This window comes from Setaria viridis, chromosome 3, assembly GCF_005286985.2.
Source record: "Setaria viridis chromosome 3, Setaria_viridis_v4.0, whole genome shotgun sequence".
Classification (NCBI taxonomy): Eukaryota; Viridiplantae; Streptophyta; class Magnoliopsida; order Poales; family Poaceae; genus Setaria; species Setaria viridis.
Window position 1 is genome coordinate 47503499 of NC_048265.2, and position 26101 is coordinate 47529599.

Genomic DNA, 26101 nt, shown 5'->3' on the forward strand with positions numbered 1-26101 from the left:
TCGCTTGTGATGTGATCCGTCACCCCGCTATCAACGTACCAGTTGGTGTCCACTCCATAGCCCGTGGCTGCTGTGCCTACCATCTTGCCATTTTGTTGATCATCATCATCTTCATCATACCGGTACTAGCAAGCTGATGCTTTATGCCCAACCTTCTTGCAGATTATACAGACCGGCTTGGAGTTGGAGCTTTGGCCACCTTTCTTGAAGGATCCTCCATTGGAGTTGTTGTTGCTGCGCTACGGTCCTCCTGGACCACACCCACATCCTCGGTTTCCTCCACAGCCATGACCGTTGCCGCGTCCACGACCAACAGAGTTGGCTGAAGACATATACTGGTTTCCACCTTGAGTCCTGGTAAATCTCCAAGCGTGCAACATACGCCAAAAGTTGAGCATAAAGCTCACCAAACAGGATTGGATCAGCCCGTCCAAGAACAAAAGACACAAAAGGATTATACTCAAAATCAAGACCATTCAAGATCTGGTTAGCCACCTCTTCATCTTCGACACCCTTATCAATAGCTGCAAGCTCGTCCTTGATCCCTATCATCTTGGCAAAGTAGGTTAACGTGGACATGGATCCCTTCTTGAGGTTGGCGAGCTGCATGCGAAGGTGAGACACCTTCGCCCTGGAGTGCGCTGCAAACATCTTCTCCAGTGCGCTCCAGAGTTCGGCTGACGTCTCCAACGAGGCGACCTGCGCCAGGACATCTTTGGCGACTGAGTTGATTAGATAGCCTAAGAGCTGCTGATCTTTTGCCAGTCATCTGTCATACTCCGGATTGGAGACGACAGTCTTCTTCTCTCGACGTCTTCCACCTCAAGTGTCTTGGGCGGGGCCAGAGAGTTGCCCTCAAGGATACCCAATAGCTGGGCTCCACGGATCACCGGGTGGACCTGCGCCCTCCATAGACAAAAGTTGTCCTTGGTCAATTTTTCTGAGACCGGGGGACTGAGAGCTGGCGGCATGTAGGCGGATGAGGATGCCATTGGTGGCTAGAAAAGGATAGTAGATGTATTTTGGGTAGAGGATACTCTGATTACCATGTAAAGAATGATGGAACCGTCGTTGCCTAGCTTGGCTGCCCACGAGTTACATGTTCATATAGCAGCAATTGCCGATAGGATTTACAGGAGTTTGTTAGCCTCGGTTCAGGTTGTTGTTCAACTTAAGTTACAAGATAAAATCTACTCTATCTCTAAGCAACAACCCAATCCGAGCATAACAAGATTTGCATGGGATTACAAGTAGGAAATCTCAACTACTTCTAACAAGCAAGGCTCAACCTAGAGAGAAGGAGAACACTCTTGCTGCTTCCTAATCTAACATGTACGACGTCGATCAGTGCAGCGTCCGCGTGCAAACTGATATAGAGTGAGTGAGAATATATGCAGGGATGAGCATGGCCATGGCAGATATCTCGATGTCGGCCACACGCACATGATGCATAAAGTGGTAGCACTACAGCCGTCCATTCTCGATCCATGGAGTGACGTTAAATGATCAGCCTGGAAAACCTAGATACCATGCAGAAGCCGACGAGGCTGGCGCACATACGATCTTGTCCGTACATACGCATGCATCCCTCGATCAAAATCACACCCGTGCGTGGAAGATGGATTGACGGTAGCTTGTCCTTGCTCTTGCTGCTGCGTACATGTGGCTGCGTATCCACTGGCCTGCATGCATGGGTCCAAGAAAGGTGGCAACGTGCATGTGTGCGTATAACTGGCCGACCACGAGTCCACGACAGGTGTAGGCACGAAACTGGAGAGCCAGCCCTGCTCACAACAGCTGCGAGCTCGAGCATATGCCGGCGGCGGCGGCGCGGCGCCCATCCTTAGAGATCCGCCTGTCCAATCAATAAACAGAGCGACGGCGCGGCCGGATGCGCGTGAGCCATGTGTGTCCAGTAGAAGGCTAAATGGTAGGAGTAAATCCTAAAGTTATTAGGAAAAAGGTTAAATCATGTTGGAGCAATTTTTTACTCTTTTCTACACTCAAACTTCGCTGGTCAATCATATTGCACGCTACAATAGCATCACCATCGTCTCTGGTGAGAACTCTGATGGGTTAAGGTTAAAGTCTGGGGTTGAGTTCGGAATTGGGGTTACTTGTAGCCTGCAGGTCTAGAGTGGGCTCTGAGGTGCGTGGCAGCCGCCGGTTGAAGCGGTAGATTGAGACGGTGAGAGGGCGTATGCCACGACATTGCCACCGGAGCCGAGCAGTGGAGGTGGCGGAGGTAGGAGTCTAACAAGCTAGCATTGATGGCGGTCGTGGGCAGCCGCAGAGGTAGCCACTGCCGGAGCCCATCGTGGTGGGAGACCTCGACCGAATTTGAAGAAGAAGATGTCAGATGTAGAGCAAGGCCGGAAGAGATTAGTAGACGGTGGTGGAGAAAGCCGCGCGGGAAGACGGTGGTGCCATGGACGAAGACCTAGCATCAAGCATCCAACATTAGTATGCGATTAGTGTGTGTGGAGAGAGAGATTTTTCATCAGTCCACACTATTACAGAAAGGAGCTCTCCATCTCCAACATCCATACGTACCTGCCAAAGTTAGAGATGGTACTCCGATTCTAACAGCCATCATTCTTGAAGGACAGTTTGTACCGGTTGGTAACACCAGTCAATACTAATGTCCAAGTATATTATAAAGAGTTGTGATATACTCCTTCTGTTCTAAATTGTAGGTCGTTTTTACATTTCTAGATTTATAGCTTTTGCTATGCATCTAGATATACACAATGTCTAGATAAATAGCAAAAGTTATGAACTTAGAAATGTCAAAATGATCTATAATTTGGATCGTCTGTATATGTGAGACTTTAGATATTGACGATCAAAGGTAAAGTTCAGTTTAGATATTGACAATCAAAGCTAGGGTCCACGTACGCTGTATATGTGAGACTTTAGATATTGTCCTAGGCTCCTTAGACCGGTGGCAATGATCCAGCGTGGATTGAACCGGTGGATTCTTTTTGAAAAAAAAGGCCAATAAATTATTGTGCCGTTTACTTTAAGTTAAAAAGGTAATAAATTATTGTGACGGTCATCTGGATGCAAGTAGTATGTGCCTTCCGAAAGATATATAATAAGCAACTCATTTTTAAAGCTTATATTAAATTCATGTACCATATTTTTTAATATCCATCAATATATGTTGACACTCATCAACTTTTTTATAAAAAAATTTGGCTTAATTGTTACCAACATTCCTTAACATTATGCCAACATATTTTTACGTGTACCAATATTTTTCTTTAACTTTTTACACTCACCAACATTCAACCTTTTACATGTACCAAATTTTTTTTGCATTCGTCAAAAATTTTTGGCTCGACATTTTTTTACATTCAACAAAAATTTGGCTCAATATTTTTTTACATTCACCAACTTTTTGCGTAAAAATGATGAGATGGTTCATCTAAAATGTTAAGATAGTTCGTTGGACCATTGTGGGTGTGGGCCAGTTATTGGGCTACTGCTGAGTTGGGCGGCAGAACAACCCGAATTAAGCCAGACTTCGGGCCGTCAACCTATCCGGTCCGATGGGTACTCACTCGTGAAAGCAAACGACCTAAACACCAGACCAGACCCAAGAGCCAGACTTTGGGCCGTCGACATATCCGGCCCGATGGGTACTAGTGAAAGCAAACAGCCCAAACGCCCAGACCCAAGAGGCCCTAGATTCCAACCAAATAGAGAAGTTTTGAGCAACAATTATTGCATCACCTAAATGCTGGATCGACATGGAACTACGCAAGCTTATGCCATCTTTTCCTCTTCTTCAACCAACGAACACAAGGTAACTTTGATGGCGCGCAACCGCGCACGACATGAACAACAATACGAGCTCAGCCTGAAAGCTTGTCAAAACGCAAGCTGCGCCATTAATCTATTGGCACGGCAACAACATGAATGGGCTCATGGAGTTGTTGCGACAGCGCCTTATTACAACGACTTTGTCCTGATGTACTAAGACGTGATGGTCAGTAGCCCTTGGACAAGGAGGCGACGACGGCGTGCGCGACGGTGACCATCGTGTCGAACCCGCCGTTCTCCGCGGGCATCGCCGCGCCGGCGGCCATGCCGTCGCACCCGCTGGGCACGTACTGCGCCGCCTGCAGCACCTCCCGTGCGCCGGGGTACCGCCCGGCGGCCACGGACCCCGCCGCCCACTCCAGCGCCGCCGCCGCGCCCGTGTACAGCTGCAGGCACGACAGAAGGCCCGCCTTCTTCGCCGCCGCCCCCTCGCCCGCGGCGGCGGCCCGGACGCTATCCCTGGCCGCGGTCGCGTTCGCCGCCGCGAGCCTCGCCGCCAGCTCCGCCACCGCGTGCGCGTCGCGCGCGGCGGCGCAGGGAGACGACGACGGGTCGTGGCAGAGCGCCGACGCGCAGGCCTCCGGCGTCACGTAGTACCCGCCCAGGAGCGCGCACACGTCGTCCAGCGCCGTGTTCGGCCCGGCGGCGCCGGAGGCGATGGCGGCCGCGAAGAGGAGGGCGGAGAGTATTAGAGTCGAGGCAGCCATGGTAGGTGGTGGCCTCTGTTTCGCTTACCTGCCCTGCAGGCCTCTCTCTCTCTCTCTCTACAATTAGTCTCTCTGCTTGATGGATGCTATCTACATATATCGTCCAAGAAGATATATTACTCGTTAATACTTGCTTGATTCTGGTTTTGGTCTGCGATCAAAAGGTCGCTAATGTGTTTGGAGTTAAATAAATGATTTTGGTGTGCAGCCATGTTATTGGTGATTCGGTGGATTTGGCTCGGTTTGATCTTTTAATTTCTTCTTGCCATCCATTTTTCTTGGCCAAGTTTGGTATAGGATTCGTCTTTCTTCCTCTCCATATATAACTGGGATATTGCCATTAATGCTTCCAAGTGCCAGATTAATGTTCAGAGATTTTTTTTTGGAAAGATTTGTTGTTGGGGAGATTCCTCCTAAGATTCAGTCTATTTCCATGTCAAGTTCAAGATTTGTTGAGATCCAGATGCTTTAGTTCCTAATAGACTAATACTGTAATTTTGATGGAATATGGGACACTACAATGTTCAGAACGACATTTATTTGCGGTGGCTCATGTTCGAAGCTGAATCTGCTAGTTGCCTGAAGTGAAGAATTAGCTGACCAACCTGATCAAGTAGTTGGGTTGGGCATTGGGAAAATCTGAGACGTGTTCAACCAAATCGAATGTAGAGAACGATGACGGCATTTAGAGGGATCATCAGTAGTGTGCGAACATCACCTTTCTCTTAGAATCAGGATTTTATTGCCATTGGACATTGGTCTTTCTGAACAGTGACTGAATCTGCAGAGCAACTGAACAGGAACAGGCCTGGGAGTGTTACTGCATTTTTGTTGTGACAGAACAGAAAAGATAATATAGCATTCAGTGCTCTCTAGCAATTTCCTTTTCTTTTTTGGGGGTTATAGGTTAGGCATCATGAACAATGCACAACGAAATGGCGATCAAGAAGTTTTTGAGAAAGCCAGCTGAAATCTTCAAAATCTTAGAAATGAGAAACTGACACTACTCAATACAACAGAGAAAATGCCAGTGGACTTTTTTTCAGAGAACATGCCAGTGGATTTGTGGTCGAGTACATTATTGATCCGTTCCTCCAAATCTAGCCACGTCAGTTGCCCAGCACACCGGAAGAAGCAGCCGCCGCGTCACCGCAGTACCTAGCTCACCTTGTTGAGCAGCGCGGTGGCCATGGTGGACAGCTGGTCGAACTCGCGGTTCGCCCCGGCCATCCTGGCCGCGGCCGCCGCGGTGCCCGCTCCCGCGAGCGCGGCGTCGCACCCGATCCCGGCCTGCCCCGTGAGCGGCAGCAGCGCGCGCGCGGCGCCCCAGCTCCTCGCCGCCGCGTATCCGCGCATGAGCCGCAGCGCCGGCACCGACGCAGAGCCGTACAGGATCGCGCACGCCTCCAGCGCGTCCCGCGCGGCCGGGCCGCCGCCGCCGCCACCGGTCCCCTCGGCGTCGCGCGCCATCGCCGCCGCAGCGTCCCGCGCCGAGGCCCCGCTCGCGGCCGCCAGGTCCGCGGCCATGAGCAGGTGCCCGTGCCGGTCCGCCGCCGCGGCGCCCGGCACCGACCGCAGCCGCGACGCGCAGAAGGCGGCGTCCACGAAGTCGCGAATCGCGTCGCACGAGTCGGCCACCGTGTCCGGCGCCGCGCGGCCGTAGCAGCAGCAGCAGCAGAGGAGCGCGGCGGCAACGGCGAGGAGCGGGCGGACCGTGCCCATGGCTTGCTAGCTGGTTCTCTCGTGCTCCCCGCTCTGCAAGTGTTTGCTGGTGGCGGGTGGTTTACTTCGCGGGGCCCTTGGCCTTTCTGCTCTGCGCCGCCGCTGGATCGGAGCACTCACCAGTCACCACTTGCTGCTGCTTGGTGGTGGGTAGGTGAGCTAATCAATGGAGGCACGCGACGCCTGTGTGCGTCATCGGGTTCGTGTTCTCGCCTGTCTTAACGGTCACCGTTTGGAGATCGAAGTAGCAATCAATGCGCTATCGTCTTTTCCTTGTCTGATCAATTCTAGTGTTGGCTTCGTACATAATTATTTTTTGATTAGGCACCGTAATCAAAATAAAGCTATACACGAATCATGGTAAAGCCATTTCCACAGGTATTCCGTATATTGTATTCAAATTTGGATTCGAGGAATTCAGTACGTGCAGCAGGAGATCAAGCGCGAATCGAATTTAAAACGGGATCGAGAATTCAATGCGTGTTAATTGATCGACATGGCAGGATTGCTGCAAACAGCGCATTGATTATTACAACTACAACAAGCTCCCGTTCACATCTTTGCCAGGAGAGCCGAGCAGTCGTGGATCGATCGATAGAAATCGATAGGATCAGTCGGCGGCCATGGAGGCGACGACGGCGTGCGCGACGAAGGCCATGTCGCCGAAGCCGCCGTTCTCGCGTGGCAGCGCCGCGGCGGCGTCCCCGGCCATGCCCTCGCACCCGGCGGCCACGTACTGCGCCGCCTGCAGCACCTCGCGGGCGCCGCGGTACCGTCCCGCGGCCACGGCCTGCGCCGCCCACCGCAGCGCCGGGACCGCGCCCGCGTACAGCTGCAGGCACGACCGCGCGGCCGCCGCGGCGCTGGTGTTGGCGCCGGCAGGAGCAGCAGCGGGGCCCTCGGGCGACGGCGACGGGGAGGAGAGGAGGGCGGCCTCGATGCTGTCCCTGGCCGCCGTGGCGTTGTCGGCCGCGAGGCGGGCGGCGAGCGCGGCCACGGCGGGGGCGTCGCGCGCGGCGCGGCAGGGCGCGGAGGGGTCGGCGCAGAGCGCGGAGGCGCAGAGGGCCGGCGTGACGTAGTAGCTGCCCAGCCGCCCGCACACCTGGTCCAGCGCCGGCGCCTTTGCTGCTGGCGACGCCGTCGGAGCCTGCTGGGCGGCGCGAGCGCCTGTGCCGGCTGAGAAGAGGAACAGCGCGAGGAAGGACGCGATGAGCATGGGAGAGGAGGACCCGGACGCCATTGCTCTGGCCTGTGCCTCCCGCCTCCCGATCCGTTTTCTTGGTTCGGCTTGGTGCTGTAGCCAACAGCCCAGTCACGATCACAGGGTCCGGATGTTTTGGAGAGAGATGGAGGATGGAGGCGATGCGTGCCGCCATGCATTTAGTGCGCAAGCATGCGTTGCGGCGCTGGTTCCCGGGGGCACTTCAGCTAGCTCAGAGCTGGCTGACGTTGGATTCCCGCTGGCGTGGAAGAGAGAAGGTAGGAAAAACTCAACGCTGGCGTGGGAATAGGAGATAAGCTTGTTCACGTGCCCCGAGACGCTCCTGGGCCCCATTGCTCCTTCTCGCTCTCCCATGGCTGGCCTGAAGAAGTGGACGAGGGCCTCCTGCTCGGCTGCTCGCTACCTGCCGGCGGAGCGTAGAGCCCACGCCGGCGGTCGGCGCGACGGCCGTTGCGGGCTTCTGGCGAAGCAGCTGCTGGCCGGCGGCGCACAGGCCCGCATGGCGCGAGGTCGCAGCACCGAGGGCGGCCGGCGAAGCACTGGGCGACGGGGCGCCGGCCCAAGCGCGTGAGGCGGCGGCTATGCGCGTCCGGCTGCGGCCACCGGCCACCGGCGGTGGCGCGCTGGGACGAGCCGCTGGACGGCCTTGCCAAGACCGGAGTCGACCTCGGGTGCACGAGCGGCATCACGGCGGACGCCGGCGAGCTCAGCTCCGGCATGCGCGTGGTGCCGCTATGGCCTCCGGCCTTCGCGACCTGCCCATAGCCATACCGGCATGCCGCTGCCAAGAGAGAGGGAGAGCACGTCTACTCGCGTGGGGGTGCCGGAGCTGAAGCACGCGCGCGGTGCCGTGGTCATGGACATGGCTGTCTCGATGACTATGCGCCCATGCCGGAGGCGAGCTCGCCCACGGCCGTTGGGTGGTGGCGAGGCCGTCCTGCCTCCTACGGCGTGCGGCGCCGTGTTCGTGGCTGTCCGCCACGGCCGCCGCGAGGAGCTAGGCTGGAGCTTGTGGCGCTCGAGCATAGCGGCGGCGACGAGCACCTCCGTGCGAAGATGTTGCAGCTTGCGGGAGTAGATTGGAGTAAAAATTGCTTACACGTGGGTCCTACAGCAACTCGAGACGCGTGCAAAACGATAGACCGATGGGTGGACGAGCTCTTGTGGTGACGTGGAAACGCCACATCATGCTATGAGCTAGCTCTTTTTGGTAACCGATGGAGAAGGCCTACGGGCCGGCCGCCGCGAGCGGAAAAAAATTGGATGGACCCTGGGCTCATTGCGTCCACCATGAGCTCCCTCCCTGGATGAAGGACGCGTGGAGACGCGCTGCATCAGACGGTCCTGAAATCGAACGTGGTCGTCCGTGGAGTTAGCGGCTCGTTCAGCATCGAGGACGTCCCGGCTTGGCTTCTCTTTCCGTCGGCTTGGCTTCTCTTTCCATTGGGGAGTCAGACCGTCAAACTCGTTCGTTTCATCTTCCCTGAGTTTGCCGCCGCCAGTAGCCCTAGACCAATTGCACGCCTCCACTGCTGCTTCCATGGATGAACCAGCCCAATTGCACTCCTCCATTGTTGCTTCCATGGATGAACCAGTGGCCTGCATGGAAGACATTAGAGGCCAAGAAGATGGAATGACAACTGTTGATCGGATGACATTTTCTTCTCTCTTGGAGGATTCACGTGCACTAGAATTTGATGCCGTTGGTGATGGTGGTCGAGAAGACGAACAGATAACACAGGTTAGTTATCTGCTTAGATCGTTCTGCATTTTTTTTTGACAAATGTTTTTTCTTCTATGTTGTTTGGTATCTGAGATATATTGCCCATATTTGACAGAACAACATGGTTACCAGGGGAGTAGAGAACATCGGCACCATTTTACAGACGTCTGGATCCATAGAGAATGAAGTACCTGAGGTAAAAAAATATTTAACAAACTTACAGAATATGTGACATTTTGTTTTATTTTTGGCACGCCTTTAATTGAAAATTCATATGTACAGGAGGTGGTTCGTAAAGGTGGGCAAAATTTCATCACTCCTACAGTTGGAATGACATTTGAATCTGAGGATCAAGCTTATGAGATGTACAACACCTATGCCGGCAAGGTTGGGTTTAGTATTAGAAAGAGCAAGACAAAGCACCGCCGAGATGGAAGTCTATGTCAAAAATTTATAGTTTGCAGTAATCAAGGACATCGAGAAAATGAGGTATCGCAAGAGGACATAACAAGGACAGGTTGTGATGCTCGTGTCCAGTTTAGTATCAGCAAAGAGGGGATTTAGAAGGTACAAAAGGTCATAGAACAGCACAATCACTATCTTGCTAGCCCAAATAAGGCACACAAGTTGAGGTCCCAAAGACAGGTTATAGAGGCAGATAGAAAATTAATTGGGCAGATACGAGAAGCTGGAATGAAGCCAGCCCAAGTTTATGAGTTCATGAAGCAGTTTTATGGAGGAGAAGAGAACATACCATTTGCTAAGATGGATTGTGATAATGAGATTGGTCGCGAGCGCAGGCAGTACTTAGAAGCCAATGATGCACAAACACTATCTGAATATCTGAGAAATAAACAGTTAGAGGATCCTACATTTTTTTATGCATTTCAGGTAGACAAGGAAGATGGTCGCATAGCAAATTTCTTTTGGACAGATGGTCAGTCTATCATGGATTACAAATGCTTTGGCGATGCTGTGTCATTTGACACCACATTTAAAACTAATAAGTTTGAAATGCCTTTTGCTCCGATTCTTGGCTGCAACCATCACAAGCAAACAATAATTTTTGGGTGTGCACTTCTCTTTAATGAAACTATTGAATCATTTGTTTGGCTCTTTGAAACCTTTCTAACAGCAATGTCAGGACAGCACCCCAGCACAATTTTTACAGATCAAGACGCGGCTATGGCAGGAGCAATTGCTTATGTATTTCCAAATACAAGCCACCGTCTTTGTTTGTGGCACATTTGCTTAAATGCCGCTAAACATCTTAGTCATGAAATTCATGAGGCGGATAAGAAAGGTAACAAGTTACTAACAGATTTCAAAAATTGTGTTTACGAAAACAGGTCAGAGACTTATTTCTTAGAGAAATGGCAAGAACTGTTGGCTAAATACAATCTTGAGAATAACTCTTGGATGGCAAACCTATATGCTTTGAGGACAAAATGGGCTGCAGTATATCGTGACTCTTTTACAGCAGACATGAACTCAACCCAGAGGAGTGAAGGTATAAATAATGTTTTCAAGAAACGATTTCGTAGGAGACTTGGTCTTTCGGAACTCCTTGTAGAATGTGAGAAGGTTGCAGTTAGTCTCCGAGCAAATGAGTTGGAAGCTGATTTTCAGTCACGCCGAAAGAATCCGGTTCCATATATTCCAAATCTACCAATGTTGAATACTGCAGCTGAATCATATACAAGGCGAATGTATTCGGAGTTTGAGGAAGAATTTAAGAGACAATTTACATTGACTTGTGATTTGTTGGAAGCTGTGAGGACAAACTTGACATTCTTTGTTAAATATATGGAGTCTGACCGTGGAGCAACGGTAGTATTGAACACTGAAGATTCCACCATTACATGCTCTTGTCGGATGTTTGAATCCATAGGTATGTGTACTATTTACATTTAGATTTATACACTGTAAGCTGTATGTAATATATGTAGTAATTGGCAACTATATCTTACAGGTCTATTGTGCAAGCATGCTCTCAGAGTCTTCAATACAAATAGAGTATACAATTTGCCATCGCAATATATATTGCCTAGATGGACAAAATACGCGAAAACTGGATTTTATATTGAGAAAAAAAGAACTGAGAAAGGAGATTTGAAGACACAGGCAGCACTTATATCTCGACAGGCCACATCTCTTGCACTGAAGTGTTCGCCATCACAAGAACTGCTTGATAAATTGCAGAAAGCCATACATAACTTGAACCTGGAAGCGGATACTTATCTAAGTGAGATGCATGAAAAATCCAACGAGGTTCCTCCAATTCCAAATGAAAGTGTCCAGCAACCATTAAATGGTGTGATATCATTTAGAATTCCTGAAGTAATAAAAGGACCAAAGAATACACGTTTCAAAAATGTTGTTGAAAAGAAGTCAGGAAAGAAGAAGAAGAAGGGTGGTCAGAAAAAAGGTACTCACCTGGCCACTACCTTTTGCTTATGTCTATAATGTTTTAAATATTGTATTATCATATATATATATTCATTGTAGGTGAAGATCAGGGAAATAATGATGTCCAAACAAGAGATGAACATGCTGAAACAAACCAATTAACTGTAAGACATTTACCTATTTTCCAAAAATTTCCCTTACAAACATGATTTTTGAACTCTTTCTTATTCTATGATAGGATTTTAATGTTGGGCCATCTTCAGCCATGGATGCTCCTTTTGTGCAAGCTGGATACGCTATCTCCACAATGCCACAATTCAATTTACTTGTTGATCCTTCTACAATGGTTGCTCCATACATACCAGGAGGATACACAAATCTCTTAATGGGAGTTGATCAAGATGCTACACTGCAAACTGCTGTCAGAAAGTTACATTTTGATGGAGTGCAAGAAAAATGAATCTATGTAACATTGTTGCTTTGCTGTTAGAAAGTCTCTTTTGGTCTCCTTTGAATCTATGTAACTTTGTTGCTTTGCTGTTAGAAAGTCTCTTTTGCTCTGAATAGGAGCTTTTTAGAACAATGCATTCAGAGAAACAATGAGATTCTTAAGACATCCATTCCACTGCTGATTTCAAAACATCCAAATATATTTCAGATAAAAATCACATTTTACAAGTATCAATGAACTCTTTACTGATACATCCTTCAACAGCATAAATGAAAGGTACCAAATTGTTCATAGTTCCTGTCAAACTGCTATTGTCTCAAAATAAAGATCAACTCTAAACTGATACAATTGTTTACACGGATTCAACTCTTTCCTATCAAAAAATCTTGTTCAACATCCTATCTTCCGGATGCCTTGCTTCTTGCCGAAATAAGCCATAAACCCATGTAGTCTACTGATGCTCCCCCAGAAGGCCAGAAACATCTTGTAGTGATGTTGGGCAGCCATACTACAGCATTTTTGAAGGGAGCCATGCTTCACGCCTTCACTGTATTTTCCCTTCACTGTAATTCTGTAAAACAGTCATGATTCATGGAAAAATCATTTGGGAAATCCGAATCAAACAGGGACATTACACATCATCATATTGTTCCAGCAAAAAACTAATAACAGTCATACTGCAGCACATTCAGAGTTGCTACAAATCGTATATTCAAAGGAGTACGGCATCTCATCTTCTAGTTACTGCAAAACATGAATCAAAGACAAATTTCAGACCCAATTTTTCTTCAGTTCTGGAAAAAAATTCAGATCTACATTCAGACTAAATTCCCAATGCCACGTACCTGGCAAAAGCACGGCATCGGACGGCGACGACGTAGGCCAGCAGACTGTCACGGAGGGCACCCGGGTATAAGGTCCAGGCGGCAGCGAATCGACGGCATAGGCAGCGGGCGAATCGACGGCATAGGCGGCACCGGGCACGGCTGCCGGTACACAGCAAGGGTGCTCGGGGAAGAGGCGCGACCACGGCGTAGCCAGCACCGGGTGCGGCTAGATCCAGATGGCGGCCATGGCGCTCGGGGAAGAGGCACGGCCAGGTCGGACGGCGGCGCAGGTCGCACGCGAGGCGACGGCGGCATCGTAGGAGAGAGTCGCGATGTGGACAAACGCGGACTCTTCCCCGATGGAAAGAGAAGCCAAGCCGACGGAAAGAGAAGCCAAGCCGGGACGTCCTCGATGCTGAACAAGCCGCTAACTCCACGGACGACCACGCTCGATTCTAGGACCGTCTGATGCAGCGCGTCTCCACACGTCCTTCATCCAGGGAGGGAGCTCATGGTGGACGCAATGAGCCCAGGGTCCATCCAATTTTTTTCCCGAGCGGTCACGTCGTTCTCCGCCTCTCTCCCGTTCCGTTGCGTCTTTTCAACGGCTGATGCTGACAGTGGTTGCCGCCCCCGTCTGATCTCTTGATCTGAAAGGCACTCCATTCTACTCCGCAAACAAGGAGGGAGGGAGCACAGAACACAGATCAGAGCTCCATTGAATGCAGTAGGACTCGCACCGGTGCAGGAAGTAATGGACTGCCGGACGGTTGGCCGGCGTGCACGCACTGGTACTACAGTGAGTGACCTGCCACTGCGCAGCGCAGTAGACCACCAAGTCACCAGCCAACGACCTCAGCTCCGAGGAAACCGATCGGCCAGGCAGCAGTGACTGAGCTCATGAGACCGGTCCGAGCGTCACCTATGCACGGACGACTTCTCGTGCTTGAAATACTGCTTGCTGCTTGCTGCTGACTCCATCCATGCATCCATCAGTTTCCCTTTGATGGTGACAGCGTGATCCAATCCAAGCGTACATGGCTGGTTGGTTGCGTCTCTGCATCGACCGACGTCTCGTCTCGATCGCTCCAGATACCAGAACATGCCTCAGTTCTGAACAAGCGAGCAACGAGGCGACACAACACTCTCCGACCCTATCCATTAGCAAGGACTGTTTGTGATCCTTGGCTAAATTTTACCACTTTTCATATCGAATGTTGGATGCTAATTAGAAGAACTAAACATAAATTAATTATAAAATTAATTGCAAAAGTCCTAAGCTAATTCGCGAGACGAATCTATTAAGCCTAATTAATTAGGCTTAATAGATTCGTCTCGCGAATTAGCCTCCATCTGTGCAATTAATTTGTAATTAGCCTATATTTAATACTCCTAATTAGTATCAAACATCCGATTTGATAGAGGCTAAAACTGGGAAACAAACACCCCCTAATCCCAAAAGGCAGCGAACTCTATTCGACCATAGGAGTGGGCATGCACTCCTCCTAATAAGCAACGGAAATGACAGTGCGTGCGTGCGTGCTTCGTCACCCCGTAGATTAGCTCCACGCATGGTGACCGCTGAGACGATCGGGTGACTGATGCATGGGTGGGTGCGCAACGTCGTTCAGCTTATGTCGGTTGCATGGGTGACTGATGCATGGTTCGTTCATGCGTTTTGGTTTGGTTAATTAGCAAGCAGCTAGCTCACCTAACCTCAACGTCGACGAGCGTGGTGGGCCCTGGCAAATCTCGCACGCGTTCTTTTACTCGTGTTGTATAACCGTGGCCTCCCTCCCCCGAAACCTGGCAGAGAGCCACATCGCGATCGGCGCGCCACGGCCCTGCCACGTCTCTCGATCGAGCACCGTGCAGGGGCTAGGCATGCGCGTGTTCAACGGCATAGAGCTGAGCTTGCAGCTGCAGAGGAAGGAACATAGGCCACTGGCGGGCGCGCCCCGGCCACCGCCGTCCTCGATTGCGTTCTTTGGACGGCAGCGATGCCGCGTCGAGAGCCAGATCGCGGCGCGTCGATGGCGCGCGGCCGGGATCCCTGCGTGGACAGGACACGAGACGGTGACCCTGACGGCAGGCACGCAGGACACGAGACGGTGACCCTGACGGCAGGTGCGACCGTGCGAGGCGGCGCGCTCTGGGCCTGGGGTTCCGTGGCGCCGCCCGGGTTCGACTCCGACCAGATCACACCACCACGGCCACCGCGTGCGCACTAGCACTGCTCGACAAAGGCAGCTAGCTTGCCGGCGGTTTGCAAGCCGCCCGTGTGCATGCGCTTGTGTGGGACGTCGATATAGAACGAACAACCATGGAGAATCATTTTCGTCTCCCAACTCCGCTGCATGTGTTGATTGATCTGAATGGCCATGGCAGCAACGCACGCCGTTAGTTCTTTCTTTACATGTATTTGTGTTGAAGCATTGAAATAGTAGTAGATATAGTATTAGATCGATAGCATTGATGACTTGATATGAGAAACGATCTTGATGCCCTCTCCATTTGGAAGCTTAGCATAAAGACGAGCCAAATATTCGAGGCGGTTATGTATCACTTAAGCGACAAATCAACACCAGTCACCTCAAGAAAGGTGGTTCACGCGCTCAGTACCAGTCAGCCCACCCGCGCGCAGCAGCCTAATCAGGAGACTACACGAGCACAAGCCCATCAGAGCGCATAAAAGGAGTGGAGGATTTGTTAGACTATTTGCGGGGCCAATTCCATAAAAACTGCGGTACAATTGCAACAATAGCGGGTAGTGCAGGGAGAGAGAATTGGTTGCATGTGGTTGCTGATCATCGCACATGCAAAAAAGTTTCAAACTAAAAAAACCATAAATCTAAAATGAAGTATCCGAATTAAATTTCAATTGCACAGTTGTGTTTTTTAGACCTTCAAAACAAGACCACACTTGACTATATTTGGATGAATTTTATTTATTATCATTTTTTAATCAAGTTGGAAAATGTTTCTGAGATATTTACATAGGAACTCAACGAACAAAATATTTGTAACATCGAACAATTGTGTGAACTCACGGAACAAAAATGTATACATCTAGAACAAATTATATGAACTCATGGAACAAACTATTTGTACATGTCGAACAATTTATATGAGAACAAAAAGGTGTATTCCGAGAACAAAAAGGTGTATTCCGAGAACAAATTATATAGACTCACCGAACAAACTATATAAACTCACATAATAAATTATTTATACACATAGAACAAAATCTATGAACTTGCAAAACAAAACAGTTGTACCAATCAGACAAATTATACGAACTCATAGAACAAATATGCATACCCCTAATACAAATTATATAAACTTGTAGAACAAAAATTTAAATACACAGACCAAATTATATGAACTTAACAAAATAACCGTATCCACTAAACAAATTATACAAACTCATGGAAAAAAACTTGTATGCCTAAAATAAATACATTGTCGATATAGAACAAATACTATAATCTATAAAAAAGTAAATAGATAGCATAAAAGATTATAATCCGTTAAAGTAGAAAATAATGGAATAAACATGAATTAAACAAAAAAAGGAAAAGCAATTTTAATAAATATACCAAATGAAATAAAAGATAAAGAAATAATATACAAATAAATAGGAAAAGAAAAAGGAAAAAAGGAAAATTAAATAAAAGAATAAATTTATAGTTTCACATTGATTATTCTTCAATTTGAATAAATAGTTTCACCATGGGAACATTCAGTTATGTGTTTTATATAAGATATAAAGATAGATGATATGAATTATGAAAAAACATCCAAAGAAAGAATGCTACGTGAGGTTTAGAATGAAAGAAGAGGAAGATAAATAAATAATATATAAAAAGAATTAAAAGGAAAAAAATAAAATAAACAAGGCTAATGCACGGGGACAATAGTTGGGAGATAATGTGCATGAAGAGTTGAAGATGCATTAAATGCATGCAACAAACATAATAGTCTCCTTTGAAAATCACGCAGCCACGCATGGCATCATGATGGCTCACACGCCTCCCTTGCGCACGTTTTTGTCCTTGTCTGCATGCTAATCATGCGTCATTGCCTGCGAGAAATATTATTGGGCTTCAGGCGACAAACGAACTATGAACTATCGTCGTGTACGCGATGCATATAGTCGTGGCCAATATTCGAGGCCGGGCTGGGATACGATTTTCTTCCATACCTAAAACAGAGAGATCGACCTAATTAATCCAGCAGCCTATGTGATGTGTCGTAGAACACCACGCCAAGGGTGAAGGCGAGCTATCGATTTAGGTCATCTACCCACAACAAAAGGAAATCCACCAAGATGACGAGGACCTCACTTCTCGCCGCGCCTCTCATCCTCGCCCTCGCCGTCGCGCTCTGCTTCGACGTCGTGGCCGCCGACGCCGTCGCCGACTCGTGCGACGCGATCCGCGACTTCGTCGACGTGTCCTTCTGCGCGGCCCGGCTGCGGGCCGTCCCGGGGGCGGCCGCCGCGGACCGGCACGGCCACCTCCTCATGGCCGCGGACCTGGCCGCGGCGAGCGGGGCCAAGGCCGGCCGGGACGCGGCCGCCGCGGCTGCGGCGGGCGGCGGGCGCGAGGACCCGGCCGCGCGGGACGCGCTGCGGGCGTGCGCGTTCCTGTACGGCGCGGCGTCGGTGCCGGCGCTGCGGCTCATGCGCGGGTACGCGGCGGCGCGGAGCTGGGGCGCCGCGCGGTCGCTGCTGCTGCTCGCGGGGAAGGCCGGCATCGGGTGCGACGCCGCGATCGCGGGCACCGCGGCGGCCGCCGCGGGAGGGATGGCGGCGGCCAACCGCGAGTTCAACCAGCTCTCCTCCATGGCCACCGCGCTCATCAACAACTAGGTAGCCGGCCGGCCGCCACGGCGGGGCGCCCTGCTGTTGCATGAATGCATACACGAGCAACGTGCTGAAGTGGCATTATTAATTTTTCCTTGTTACATGGGTGGGATTTTCAGTAATGGATCAATAATGTAATCGCTTATGAATAGTGATGAACAATTGACATGGCATCATCATGGTGGAGTTGGCATGTTACAAGGCCTTACAACGACTAACGATGGCGGCCCTGTGTGCTGGCCGCCGCGAGCCTGGCCGCGAGCACCGCCACCGCGTGCGCGTCGCGCGCGTCGCGGCACGGCGACGAGGGGTCGTAGCAGAGCGCGGACTTGCAGAGCTCCGGCGTGACGTAGTACGGGCCCGGACCCTAGCACACGTCGTCCGGCGCAGATGACGGCAACGAAGAGGAGGGAGAGCATTGTAGTTGAGGCAGCAGCCATGGTGTATTGGTGTGTCCTGTCCTCTCTGCTAGCCCTGTGTGTGAGGGATGCTATCAATATTCTATATCATATACTACCTCCGATTCCGACAAAGAAATAGAACTGCTGGCATGTCAAAATTATTGTCTGAAACGTCAAATAAAACGGATCGGAGGTACTATATCTTTTCTTTTGTGAAAGCTATATCTACATTTATCGGCCAAGAAGATTTGCTTATTAATACTTGCTTGATTTTGATTCTGGCCCAAGATCACAAGGTCGCAATGTGTTTGAAGTGAAACAAATGCTTTTTGTGTGCAACCATTAATTTTTCTTGGCCAAGCGGTATAGGATCCATCTTTCTTCCTCTCCATATAACAGGGATGTCATGGCAATTAGAGTTCAGATGTTTGTTGAAAAGATGTATGGTCTGGGGAGATTCTTACCATGATTCTGTTTCGAAGTCTGTTCAAGATTTGTTTTGATCTCATCAATAATTTTCATGGAATAAATATGGGATGTAATATTCAGGACAATTGATATCAGAACAACTGGCTCTGCTCAAGATTTGTTCACAAGAATCTTTTTTTCGCCTTCCTTCACTTGCGTGCATTTGCTGAAGCATTGTAATTGGATTTTTTCTAGACAGTCTAGAATACGTCATTGATTATTTGATATCGAAAAGGATCATGCACAGAAATTAATTGACCAAATATTCGAGGCCGTGTTAACGATTTTCTTCCCTACCTAAAAAGGAGACCCAAGCGAAGAAAGGCGAGCACACAAGCTAGCAACCCCACCAAAATGAGGGCCTCACTTCGGGGCGCGTCTCTCATCCTCGCCGCCGCCCTCGCCGCGGTGGCGCTCTGCTTCGGCGGCGCGACGGCCGCCGACACGGTCGCCCACTCATGCCACGCGATCCGCGACTACGTGGACGAGGCCTTCTGCGTGTCCCGGCTGCGTTCCGTCCCGGGCGCCGCCTCCGCGGACCGGCACGGCCACCTCCTCATGGCGGCGGACCTCGCCGCGGCGAGCGGGGACCCGGCGCGGGGCGCGGCGGCGAGGATGGCGCGCGGCGACCCGGCGGCGCGGGACGCGCTGGAGGCGTGCGGGTTCCTGTACGGCGTGGCGTCGGTGCCGGCGCTGCGGCTCATGCGCGGGTACGCGGCGGTGCGGAGCTGGGACGCCGCGGACTCGCTGTACATGCTCGCGCGGCAGGCAGGGGGCGACTGCGACGCCGCGCTCGGGAGCTCCGCGGGAAGGACGATGGCCGGGGCCAACCGCGAGTTCGACCAGCTCTCCACCATGGCCACCATGCTGCTCAAGACCTTCATTCCTTCCAGCTAGGTAGCCCGGCAGACGGCCGGCGCAGCCCGCGCCATGCTTAAGCTGGGCGGGCATGTGGCACCTGCTGGTTCTTCTGGTGTCTCATGTAACGTTGCTGGAGTGTCAGTAATAATAGATCAGTAAACGTAATCAGCTACTGATTCACTCTTTCCTGTTGTTGCATTGCATCGCCCACACAGACACAGTTATCTGTTCATGTTTTCTGAATCATGAGATCGTTGTTTGGCTTGCCGTTCATCCCTGCGTTACCTTTTGAAAACAAAAGGGGAAAAAGCTTCAGCCAAGAACCAACGAGTCAACTGCAAATCGTGCAACCGATCATGTATGGATTTCTTTATCGCCTTTGGGAGACAAAGGAGTGGATGGCCATAGCAGGAGCAGCAGACCCCTTTGGAAAATGGCGAGAACGAAGAAGTTTATAAATTAACAAGCCAACGCAGTAGTACAGTGAACACGATCAGACAGCCAAGTGCGATTGCAGGATGAATGAATCTGTACTATACTCCTTCCATCTCAAATTATATCGTTTTGGATCTTCTAGATGCATAGATATTATTATGCATCTAGACATAAGATATATCTAAGTATATAACAAAGTCTATGAATCTAAAAAAGTTAAAATAACCTATAATTTTGGAACGGAGGGAGTATTTCGCAAGCTTTTGACCTATCTTGCATTGCAAGGCTTGTATGTACTGTACATGGTGAATATATATGGAATCATCTTCATTAACGTGTATAACAAATTCTTTTTGTGTGTTTCACCTGAGATCGACAATGTCTTGCTTTGTTGAGCATAAGAATTCAGAGTTTCTTTGCTGCAGTCCTAAGAATTCAGACATCGTGAAATTGTCTCTGCGTCCTAAGAATTCAGAGTTCCTTTGCTGCAATCTCTTGCTTTGTTGAGCATACATTAGTGAAGCCGAAGGAGGAATTTTCCTCCTCCTTTTTTTTAGACAAGGAGGAATTTGGTTAGCACTGCCTTAATTTTTGGCCCGGTGTATAATCTCTAGAGAAGCTCGATTCGGAACATAAAAGTTATCAGTCAGACAAACGCGAGAAGTGAAAGTTCACTAGTTGTTCTATTGGAGTCTATTAGAAAATCATGTGCATGCATAATTTAATGTCTTAATTCTATATCAAAACTGTCATGGAAAATGTCAATAAAAAATGCAAACCCTTTTAGTTGGTATGCAACGTGATGGGCCTCTGAAAACAAACCAACCAAGGCCGGCCCCCCAACCAACAACGTTTGCCTTGGCCCGTAAGTTTTATTGGCTCGGCCCACCTGGTTCTGTCATCGGCAGTGGAGGGGATCCAGCCTGGCATTAGTACGGGCAGCACCGCCTCACATTTCCCGCTCGTTGCCATTCCCACCCCGCTCCTCTCCTCTCCTCTCCTCTCCGCCTCACCTCGAACCAAATTACCAAATCAAACCACCACCCTCCCAACCCAAGCTTCCTAAACCTTCTAGAGACCGTGCGCTCGAGGTCGCCCGCCATGGCGTCCTCCTCCTCCTCCGACGACGGACCCTCCACTTTGGAAAGGCACTCCAGTACTGGGACTTCGTGCTGCCGCCCACTCCAAGGTCGTGATCTACACAAGCGCAAACGATCTGGAGCTCCAAAGGCTCCTCCTTGCGGTGAACAAACTCCACATCTCCGATGCGAGGAGTAAGTCCTCTCGACTCGACTCCACTCGGTGGCTTGGTTCCGAACTTGTGATCTGATTGTCCCAGATTCGTTCTCGCTTTGGGGGTTCCCATACGTGTAGGATTGTTGTGAACTTGATCGATCGAGATTACTAGCTAATTATGTTGCCGTTGGTGCTTGCAGGGTACGCGAAGAAGCTGAAGGAGAAGGGGATTGGCCTGGACAAGGCGGTGGCGACCCTCGCCTTCGCGAACCCCCAAGAGCCAGCGCCACGGGCCGCTCCACGTGGCCGTGTGGACCAACTATCTGGAGATGTGCAAGATGTTGGTCAAGGATTACAAGTGCAACCCAAATGCGACCGATGTTGATGGTATTCCACTTCCGCGATTTCTCCTTGCGTTTCTCTGGTTGGGACTTGGATCCGTTGCTTTCAGTTGCTTAATCGCGCATTTCTGTGAGTTTTTGGGCACTGCGACATGGGGATTGATGGCGGGTTGTCCTTTGCCCTTCAATCTGTGTTGGTTTGATCGGTGAGGTTTTGGTTGCTTGAGTCGTGGGAGTGTGCGTGAGTTTTTTTTGCGTTTGATACTTTGATTGGGTGTTTCGGTGGTAAACCGGAGCAGATGCCCTGATCGATCATCGGAGTTATGCTCCGGGCGGCGGCAGACGTAGGCGTTGCAGTGAGGAGGAAGAAACCGTAGGCTAGCCAGGACTCGTGGTGAAGGGGTAGGATTAGCAATTGGGGCCCAAACGGGTCGGCCAAACGGGAGCCCATTTGTTTCACAATTGGGCTTAGAAGTTGGCCCGGCTTGGATTTAGACTTGGGCTAAGCCATGGATAAGCAGAGCTGCTGCTCGCCGCGTAGAAGCATAGCGGTGGGCGGCGAGGGCGCTGCCGCGCCGGGTCGGTGCGTGGCGAGCAGCCGACCAGCGCGGGCTGCAAGGGGGAAGGGGACCGGGTACGCGCAGCACGGCCAAGGTGCGGCACTACATAGATTTAATTGCCATCCTAATCGTTCGGGCTACCTAGCACAAATTTATCTTATTTTACATATGTGTGGGCAAGTACTATGTTGTAGATCCGGGCTATTCTAATCATTCGGGGTACCTGGCTTCATACGAGGGTGAAAGATACCACTTACCCGAGTGGCATCAAGGTATGGAACCAAATACTCCAAAAGAGAAGTTCAACCGTATACACTCATCTGTTCGTAATGTTATTGAGCGCTCATTTGGAGTATTAAAAATGAAATGGCAAATTCTTTACAAGATGCTCGGTTATTAAATGGTCATACAAAAGAAGATTGTTACTGCTACCATGGTCCTACACCATTTCATACGTGAACATGCTAGTGTTGATGTGGATTTTGCTAATTTTGATGGAGATACTACCTACATGCCTACTATTCCGGAAAGATATAACAAGTATGCCGTGTATAATGGATCAATTTCAGAATCAAGCTTTATGACTATGGACACCTTTCGTGATAGTATGGCTACATCCATCGCCCTAGCACGGAACTAGTGCAATGATTATGTAACAACCTTATTTTGAAACTATGAACTTATTTCGTAATTTTGGTTCTAGGCAAATGACATGTAATTTATTATTATTTTGAACTTTATTGCATGTATTTTCATTTCATATTTGTGAGAAGTAGCTCAAGTCGTTCATTTTGTCTAAAGAACAGTGTATTTATTCAAACCATGGGCAAGAATGGCAATCTACCCTCAAACTTCTCTTTTCTGGAGCTGGGAACATCCTCCCAGCAAACACCTCCATCAGACAGTTCCAACTCCACCCAAAGCTGGCTCCACCTGAAATTTTGGCCCTGTTTGGCATGACTCCAACTCTGGGTGGAGCTGCTCCACTCCAGAACTCCAGGTGGAGCCAGCTCTGGGTGGAGTTGGAGCTGTCTGGTGAGGGTGTTTGGCTGGGAGGGTGTCCCTAGCTCCAGAAAAGAGGAGTTTGAGGGTAGATTGCCTTTCTTGCCCCTGGTTCGACTTGAACTACTTATCACAAATATAAAATGAAACTACATGCATTGAAGTCCAAAATAATAATAAATTACATGTTCCAAAAATTTAAAATTTCGAAATAAATTCATAGTTCCAAAATAAGGTCGTTACAATAATCATTGCACTAATTCCATGTTAGGTCAATTGATGTAGCCATACTATCACGAAAGGTGTCCATAGTCACAAAGCTTGATTCCGAAGTTGATCCATCGGAGGCATGTTGAGACACAGCATACTTGTTGTATCTTTCCGGAATAGTAGGCATGTAGGTAGGATCTCTATCAAAATTAGCAAAGTCCACATCAACGCTAGCATGTTCACGTATGAAATTGTGTAGAATCATAGTAGCAGCAACAATCTTCTTTTGTGTGACCATTGAATAACCGGGCATCTTGTAAAGGATTTGCCATTTCATTTTTAATACTCCAAACGACCGCTCAATAACATTACGAACAGATGAGTGTATATGGTTGAACTTCTCTTTTGGAGTATTTGGTTCCATACCTCGATGCCACTCGGGTAAGTGGTACCTTTCACCCTTGTATGGAGCCAGATACCCCGGACGATTAGGATAGCCCGCATCTACAACATAGTACTTGCCTACACATATGTAAAATAAAATAAGTTTGTGCATACAAATATGAAAAGGAACATAAGGAAAAATATTTACCTTGAGGAGGATGTGGGAAGACATTTACATCTGCTTCCAATGCATGGTACAATACATTAGTGTCATGCAAAGAACCCGGTTGACCCGCAGCCACATAGGTGAAGCGCATATCAAAATCACAAACGACAAGCACATTTTGAGTTGCAATTCCAGTCTTACCAATATATCTCACTTATTCTTCAGGTGATAAATACACACGAATATGGGTTCCATCAAGTGCACCAATGCAATCCTTAAAGTGTGGGTATGCTCTCTTGTCATTCCTAATCCTCTTGTGCACATTGCGAAAATTAGGATCTGTGGGTCTCAAGAAATCTTGTGCCATGGCAACCACACAATTTAGAACTTCATGAAATTTTCTACTAATGATTTCACCTGAGTGTTTGAACTTATTCTGTCCTCTTCTATTTGACTCACACCCACCACATGTGAATAGGAAAATGGCCAACATTTCAAGAGTATTCATGTGCTTCGATGGTTTTAATCCGTACCTCTCAACCAACACATCATGAAGATCCTGAAAAATAACCTCATTCATCCGAAGCATTCGATGGCACTCCCCTAGAGTGTTTACCGTCTCCATCAGCCATCCCATTCCACTCTGTTGTGAAAACATAAATCTCGGCGGTGCCTTATCCATATATGAGTCATGATAACTTTGTGCTAGCTTACCACAGCTCTCAACCATTTTAAAAAAATATTCACCATCAGAATCACTAGATTCATCAGACTCACTTGAAGACATCTGTGAACATTGACATAAATGAAATGTAAGATACAACTGTCATACATAAATAAAATGCAATAAAATAAAATGTACCACACATGCGAAAAAAAATAGTAGCATACACAAATGACATCACTCTCACTAAGCCAATTTCTATTTTTCATATTTATCATTGTACTTCCTCCTAAGCCAATTGAACCTAATCTCATTAGTAGGCAAGGTCATGAACATCTCCCTTTGCTCCTTCTTCACAAACAGTTCAGACGCCATGTAATGTTCATTGCTATCATAGCCGGCCCCACAAGCAATCACAACCTCCATCACTTCCTCAATAGAATATTTTCCATGTCTCTTCGAAACATATTCATTGGCTGAACTTGCCATACTTGTTACTGCTTCTTGAATTAGGAATGCATTTCCAGACTTCGCTTTTTTACCACTCCTGTCAACAGGCCTTGCCAGTCTCTTGCCACTCGCAGGTGAAGGAGAAATACCAATATCCTCCTCTTGTGTTTCAGGAATGAAATCATCACCTTCTGGCTCAAAATTGGTTGCCTCATCTTGTGTCACATCAACATTTTCGGTTGCTTCAACATTCACAACATGAGGAGACCAATGATCAATACCAATAGTAGTAATGTCAGCAAAACACTTGGCTAATTCATCTTCATTCTCAAGGCCCTTCCTTTTGAACTTGCCACAACCCGGAATATCCTGAAATAAGCACATAATATTATTATAAGTATTATCAACACGTTTGACATATGCAAAAAAATATAGAAATTTTTTTTAACCAACTTACAGCTCTAGCTTTTTTCCACCATTCATCATCCATAGCAATAGTCTTCTTTATAGGATCCCAACCAGTCCCTGTTTGCCTTAGCATTAGTTTCTTCCATGCTTTGAAATCTTCCTTCAACTTGTCCCATTTGTTCTTGATCTGACCCTTGGTAGCCACAATTCCAGTCCTTTCCTTGAACCCCTTCTCAACCTCAGCATAACCAAGTGCATTCAAGTGTGTGTTTGGCCGATTTCCTTTTTCAACTTGTTCGGCAAACAACACACACAACACTCGAGTGTTCTCCGAATTCCAATCAATTTCTGGCATCTATCGAACTCACAAATTTCATATTAGAAGGCCTCGAGTATATCAATTTTATACACACACAGCACTAGAGTATATCAATTTCATACACACACAGCACTCGAGTATATCATTGAACCAACTTGGACTGATTGCAGCTATCAATTATTACTGAAAAAAAAGTTTTTGCCATACCTTGTGGCCGGCGGAACTCCTCGAGATGCCAGGGACGGCAGGGGATCTCCTCCTGATGTGTTTTTGATATGTGCTCTCTGTAATAATTGACAATGATTAGAAACATATCATAAATTTTGTTGCGAATTTCCTCCAAGTTCTTATTAGTCATAACCATGTCCAGGGTATTGTCTATATCCATGAACTTATTATTTGGTTACAATTACTCTTCAAATGGTTGTTATTTAACCATC

At 48.6% G+C, this 26101-nt stretch overlaps 6 protein-coding genes and 3 pseudogenes across 6 annotated transcripts; 3 read left to right on the forward strand and 6 right to left on the reverse strand.

Moving 5' to 3' along the window:
* Positions 1 to 381: 381 nt before the first annotated feature.
* Positions 382 to 513, reverse strand: LOC117851124 (small nucleolar RNA Z247; annotated as a pseudogene).
* Positions 514 to 3651: 3138 nt separating this feature from the next.
* LOC117847193 (uncharacterized) lies at positions 3652 to 4875 on the reverse strand. The gene has a single exon (XM_034728354.2). The coding sequence runs from the start codon at positions 4533 to 4535 to the stop codon at positions 3996 to 3998; it is 540 nt and encodes a 179-aa protein (XP_034584245.1). The 5' UTR covers positions 4536 to 4875; the 3' UTR covers positions 3652 to 3995.
* A 516-nt stretch (positions 4876 to 5391) lies between these two features.
* LOC117847192 (uncharacterized) lies at positions 5392 to 6440 on the reverse strand. Its single transcript, XM_034728353.2, has one exon. It carries the CDS (start codon positions 6255 to 6257, stop codon positions 5694 to 5696), a length of 564 nt encoding a protein of 187 aa, XP_034584244.1. The 5' UTR covers positions 6258 to 6440; the 3' UTR covers positions 5392 to 5693.
* Positions 6441 to 6707: 267 nt separating this feature from the next.
* On the reverse strand, positions 6708 to 8514 carry LOC117847189 (uncharacterized). Its single transcript, XM_034728351.2, has one exon. The coding sequence runs from the start codon at positions 7495 to 7497 to the stop codon at positions 6868 to 6870; it is 630 nt and encodes a 209-aa protein (XP_034584242.1). The 5' UTR covers positions 7498 to 8514; the 3' UTR covers positions 6708 to 6867.
* LOC140222304 (protein FAR1-RELATED SEQUENCE 5-like) lies at positions 8255 to 12071 on the forward strand (annotated as a pseudogene).
* A 4984-nt stretch (positions 12072 to 17055) lies between these two features.
* Positions 17056 to 17932, forward strand: LOC117846804 (uncharacterized). Its single transcript, XM_034727894.2, has one exon. The coding sequence runs from the start codon at positions 17220 to 17222 to the stop codon at positions 17760 to 17762; it is 543 nt and encodes a 180-aa protein (XP_034583785.1). The 5' UTR covers positions 17056 to 17219; the 3' UTR covers positions 17763 to 17932.
* Positions 17933 to 18979: 1047 nt separating this feature from the next.
* LOC117849367 (uncharacterized) lies at positions 18980 to 19642 on the forward strand. The gene has a single exon (XM_034730908.2). It carries the CDS (start codon positions 18980 to 18982, stop codon positions 19520 to 19522), a length of 543 nt encoding a protein of 180 aa, XP_034586799.1. The 3' UTR covers positions 19523 to 19642.
* A 3674-nt stretch (positions 19643 to 23316) lies between these two features.
* Positions 23317 to 24678, reverse strand: LOC140222305 (uncharacterized; annotated as a pseudogene).
* A 3-nt stretch (positions 24679 to 24681) lies between these two features.
* Positions 24682 to 25823, reverse strand: LOC117850876 (L10-interacting MYB domain-containing protein-like). The gene is made up of 3 exons (XM_034732761.2): positions 25484 to 25823; positions 25392 to 25408; positions 24682 to 25303 (listed from the first exon to the last, which is right to left on the reverse strand). Exons 1-3 carry the CDS (start codon positions 25695 to 25697, stop codon positions 24743 to 24745), a joined length of 792 nt encoding a protein of 263 aa, XP_034588652.1. The 5' UTR covers positions 25698 to 25823; the 3' UTR covers positions 24682 to 24742.
* Between the last annotated feature and the right edge of the window lie 278 nt (positions 25824 to 26101).